We start from the raw sequence: 5,730 nt of genomic DNA on the forward strand, positions 1-5,730 counted from the left end.
GCGCTGTGACGTATGCGGCCGACACATTCGGCCTTCGGAGGACCCGTCCTGCCGTTTTGGACACAGCCTTTTGCTGCCACCTTGTTGTACTGGGAAGTGGGAATTTCCCACTTACGAGTGTTAAATTTAAACTGTAAAGCCTCCTCTAGAGAAAAGAGAGACAAGCGAAAATTCCCTGTCGGAAAGTGAGAGGGATCAGAATTCAAGATGGCAGCTACCACAAGTGGGCATGGTCACAACTAATAGGGGAAATAATTTCTCGATTAGCAGAATMGTTTTTTCACTAACTTTAAAATTTATAAGCCAAACGGCTCCCAGTGCTGAGGTCAGGACCCCTCTGTGGGTCCCGAAGCATCAAGTGAGTGTCCCCAGATTATTTCCAGACATGAATTTGAATGCAAATAAACTGCTAATGTAATTTTTTCTCTAGAATTATTGCAATAAATGAATAAATAAATAAATAAATTACCATAATCATAGATGAATATAAGTATTAGTTTCATGTTGTTTCTATGTTTAACTGAACTATTAGCAACATTTGAACACGTAATCAGTGATATCTGGGGTGAGAAGTTTCTGCAACTTTTGTTTTGTGGGCTGAAAAATAAAAAGTTTGAAAACCCCTGGATTAGCATAGCAGCTTCCGCTAAATTCAGTTTAGCTAACAGCAAACTATCAAACCGACACGAACAGCTCATAAGAAACGCAGAYGTGTGATGCAGACACAAACTCCTGATGTAAAAGAATTAACATTTTTAACCCAGTCTRTTTTACGAATATTGTCCTAAAWTTTTGTTGTAGTGGTAGCTAAGAGGAAACTTTGCTGAAAACTTTGRCAATCAAGCAACAACATTCAAGAAATGTTACTCTGTCATTTCTCATGAAAATTTTGTTTCAGCAGTAAAAATAATACTTATTAAACTTCAGGGAGGAAATGCAATGTGGTTTTCAAAATTCAAGGTCAAAATTATTCATTAGTGACCATTTCTACTAATGAATGTTCAAGTCTTTAAAGAAAAATATCAAATCTTAGTTTGCTGGAAGCACAAAGAATCAGACTRAAGCTCTAAACTGCAACACCTGGTTTTGTTTTATCAGGATGAAGCGGACAAACTTCCCATCAAAAACACGCCCCAGGTCTCCTTCCTGCAGTGAGCAATGCATGATGGGACAAACCCAATCCGCAGCATGGATTCCTATCGATGTGAGTGCTCGTTTCTGTTTCCTGCTGCAAATAACCTTTATTTTCATTTCATTTGAAACAAAAGTGATGATTGAGGACACGTTTGCCCAGAAGGTTGATGGAGCTCCACTGCTGAAAAACACAAACGGTGGAATTTATTGTTATTTTTCATGTCCTGCAGGTCGGACAGGCTGGAGAAGCATCGAATGAGGGATTGCACGAACAGCACTTCCCATATCTGGCAGCKCTTTGGTTTAAAGCGAATGATAATCAGCAGAGATTATGAGTATAAAYAAATATCTGGAGACTGTGCTGGAAACAGCTGAGGGCACGTGCAGCGCTTTGCTTAAATCAGCAACAATAAATGCTCGACATGATTGCAAAGCGCTTTCTACRGGTTTCGTCCCCCCGCAGAGCTCAGATAAAGATGTTCTGTAACAAACCCTGAACTTTGGCCTCTTAGGGGGCAGTGGGGGGATTTCAGTATCGCGGAAAAAGAAAAGGAAAAAGAAAACTGTTGGAACATTAAAACAACAAATGACAGGTTTCAGGTTTGAACCTGTCATTTATCATCAGACTCATTGAAGAGTAAATTTGTGTGTCAAAGTGYCAGATAATGAACAGGAACAGGTTTTATTTGTGGTGGGAAACACAGGCAGACCACTACAGGAGGCAGGGGGGCAATGACCACCCTCAAGACTAAACGAGTCCCAGGCTTTCATTTGGTGGACATTTTTAATTTTCCTCAGCTGTTTAGGTTTAGAAGGATCTCATAATGACATCAAAGATGGTGGCAGTGGCGGCAGATGTATGTAGCTGTGCAGTATCGCTGCAGGAAAATACATCCCATTTGGCTTTACAGGCATCTGCAGGTCAGTTTTTGACCAAATTTACCTCAGCTTTAGTGTTGCTGTTACTCTGTATGCTACATAAACAGAAGATCAAAGACGCAAATGACGGACATCATTTTCGAAAAACAACAGCACACAAGCGTCCTATGACGTGTATACAAGCATCGACCATAACTTATCCTAACTTTGGTAAATATCATCTTGCCGGTTGGGCTGGTTTCTCCGGCTTGCTGCTGTTGCGGCGTGTCTCGGTGGAGTGGCGGATGTGGRTGGAGTCCCTCGGCCCTCGGATTGTCCCTCGTGTTTGGACGGAGCGCCTGGGGTGGATTGCCGGCCTGGACGCGTGGAGGTGGGAGCCGGGACGGAGCGACTAATCTAACAAGTGAGGCATACCAGCTTCCCTGTTGCCTATTTGGATCAATATCAGCCATGCCCTGTTTTTCGGTTGGGGATCAAACTGGAGCTACTGGTTTTGGTGAGCATGCTCGTGTCCGACATGGTGGGAACCATGTTATTCAAGCCTTGAAGTGTGCGCCATCCAGCGAAGAAAAGAACAGCAAGCTACTGACTGGCTTCAGAACCTCACCTGATCGGGTAGTAATTTCGGCCTATGTTACTGTTTTTCATCAGTGGACAAAAGACWTTAGTGCTAAAGGCACGGATATAACAGACTCTGTTTTAACCAGTTGGAAACAACATTTAAGACTTCTGTTTAATATTCTTTTAGTCATTGGAAATATTGAACTTAATCCAGGTCCAGATAAAAATGTTTTTATGTCCACTTTTTTAATATTTTATGGGATTTTGTACATACTGTATATTTTTAATAATTATCTTGACCTGGGTTTGTGCACAGGTGTATCTTATATAAATCCAACTCAATTACAGTCTACACAGGGATCTATATTATATCCTGAAAAGGTTAGACAACCTCCTGTTATGTCAAGTCTGAACACTACATCAGTAAGAAAGCAAAAGCGATTTTCCTGTCTAAAAAAAATTCCAGGGATGCTAAATCAACTAGGTAAAATTAGAGGCTTTAAAATCTGTCATTTAAATATGAGAAGTCTTGTACCTAAACTGGATGAATTCAAAGTAATACTTGCTCAGACACAAGCACATGTTATGGCTATATCAGAATCATGGCTGACTCCTGCTGTACCAAATTCGTTTCTTTCAGTTGAAAATTATTCATTGTATCGTAGAGACCGTACTGATAGGCTTGGAGGTGGTGTTGCAGTTTATGTTCACAAGAAATACTCACATTCTATAATGGAATTGTCAACTGAGTCTGAATCTCTGCAATTAGAAATCAAGCTTACAAATCACCTTTCAGTAACGATTGTTGTTACATATAAACCTCCAAGTGTTAATTCAACTAAATATTTAGCGCAGCTCACTGACATTGTAAAAAGCATAAAATCAAAAGAGTTTGTGATTCTTGGTGATATCAATATGAATTGGGCTGATAAAACTTCCAAAGGCCTGAAAGCAATGTCTATAAACTCAGGGCTTCAACAGTTAAAGTACCAACAAGATTTGGCAAGACATGCAATTCCATTTTGGATCTTATTTTCACAAATCGATCCTCCATATATGGCATATCTGGAGTTATAAATACTTCAATCTGGGATCATTCACTTATTTATGTCATTATTAAAAACCTTAAGAAACCTACAGGTCATGTGCATAATTTCATTAAAAGGATTCCAAAATCAAAGTTACCCATATTTCATGCTGAATGGGTGTTCTGAACTGTAATTTCATTGTGCTCTGTACAATGAATATAAAGGCTTATCTTATCTTATCTTATCTTATCTTATCTTATCTTATGTAAATTAAAAGCTTGTCTTCCTGAAGAACTGGTTTAAGTTGAACATAATAATATAAGGTGCAGCCTCAGGAGATTATATAAATTTAATCTATAAAATAAATGTGAATTAAAATATCAAAGCCCTTTATTCCCAAATTACAGTCTTTTTAAAACAAATAAATAAATCTTGTTACTATTTCTGTCATGTTTTTTTAAAGCTACTGTAAATTGGGTATGTTAAAAATATGAAAACTGAAAATTGAAAAAATAAACCAAACTTCACTGGTATAATGATTAAAATATAGTTTATGTTATTTTTCAAAACCAWTCATGTTTCCAGCTCCCATGGTTCCTGAATGCAACTGTGGGGAAAATAAGCAGAGGGTTTTGGATGGGCAGAGTTTGGCAAAATCCTGATTGATCTTGTTAATTGGTTTTGTGGCACAAATTAAAAGATGAAGCAATGTAATAGTACAATGTTTGTGAACATGTAAATATAGTTTGTAGCTTAAAATGGAACAATGTTTTCAATAAAAATTATTGTGGACAAATAAACATAATTTTATGACTTCAAATTTTGTGGCTAGCACCTTCTTGGTTTGAGTTCTGACTAATATTAATATTTATATTTAAAATAACTTTTTTGCTTTCTTGCCGGTTGACAATAAGGACACCAAATGAGAACCAGGAAGTCAAAGCCAGAGCAGGTCTTCCCACTAGTGGTGTAACAATACATTGATCCACATATATATATTGATAAACTGATACATTGATATACCGATATAACGTATCTTCATCCAAACAAATCAATAATATCAAATTGTAATATAACTGGTGTTTCCACAGGCTGTTTCCAGAAAAAGTTTATACTTTGCTTCAGATAGGAAGGTCATGTGACACCATGATTGGGTGTGGGGAGGGAGGGAGAGGGCAGGACTTAAAGCCCAACATGGCAGATCATATGAACTTTGGTCTATGTATAATTTTCATTAATAAATCAGCCTTCTGGGTTTTAATGTGCTCTATGGTGGCCCCCCATCAAAGAGCCCCCTTTTGAAGCTTTCTAAATGCGCCCCTGGATCAACAACTGGAGGTCACAGTTCGCCTTTTCTTTCCAGTCCCTGTACCCCATTCACCCAACTGACAGCTGAAATGAAAACCATAAACCTTTCACGCGTGCTTCCTGCCACGAGACGAGCTGTGAAGTTGTTAAATGACGACATGCAGTCGGTTTTTATCAAAGGGAAAAGGCGCTCTTTAGGTGGGAATGACTGAAAGTGGTTTGCAGCAGCACCAGGACCCGGAGGTCTCCAGCGGTGTTAAAAGCCGTCAATGCACACGTGCACGCACACACGCGCGCGCGCAAACACACACACAGTTTGCTGCTCTGATCTGCTGCAGTGGCGGAGCGCACCAGGATCCAGATAGAGAGGCGCACAGACAGTCATCCCGACCGGACCGGACCAGAGGTTCTACAGGACGTCCACACCTGGATCATCAGGATCCATTAGATGTGACACACTCACCGATCTGAACGCTGCTCGGGAAAGCTCCCATAGTCAGTCCCCAAAAGCCCGGGAACATCCAGAGAATCCAGGCGGGAGAAGAAATCCTCATTTTGTTCCGGTTAGAAACTGATGAGAAACATCGAGCAGCTTCTTAATTAACACCCCAGAAGCACGAGCAACATCATGAAAATAAATAAAAATTCTAAATAAAAAAAGGGTCTGAAGGATTAAAAAAATAAAAGCAAAAAGCCGGTTAAACATCCATGTCTGCTTTCTGATTTCATCTCCCTCCGCAGTGCCGCTCCGTCGGTTCCGTCCGAACTGCGTCCGATCCGTCCGGCGCTGGAGCTGCCTTTTTTTTTTTTTTTTTTTTCT

At 39.7% G+C, this 5,730-nt stretch overlaps 1 protein-coding gene across 4 annotated transcripts in view; it reads right to left on the minus strand.

Moving 5' to 3' along the window:
* The window catches only part of LOC106514624 (glutamate receptor 4), a 106,558-nt gene extending 100,828 nt beyond the window's left edge, over nt 1–5,730 (minus strand). The window contains exon 1 of one of the 4 annotated variants that reach the window (XM_014003987.1): nt 5,374–5,722. In XM_014003987.1, coding sequence (XP_013859441.1) covers nt 5,374–5,464 — 91 coding nt within the window. In that variant the 5' untranslated portion in view covers nt 5,465–5,722. Of the gene's footprint in view, nt 1–5,373 lie in introns of all 4 variants that reach the window. The other 3 variants (XM_014003983.1, XM_014003984.1, XM_014003985.1) reach the window with 3 other exon arrangements.

The sequence above is a fragment of the Austrofundulus limnaeus genome, unplaced genomic scaffold (genome assembly GCF_001266775.1).
Source record: "Austrofundulus limnaeus strain Quisiro unplaced genomic scaffold, Austrofundulus_limnaeus-1.0 Scaffold21, whole genome shotgun sequence".
In the NCBI taxonomy this organism is placed as follows: Eukaryota; Metazoa; Chordata; class Actinopteri; order Cyprinodontiformes; family Rivulidae; genus Austrofundulus; species Austrofundulus limnaeus.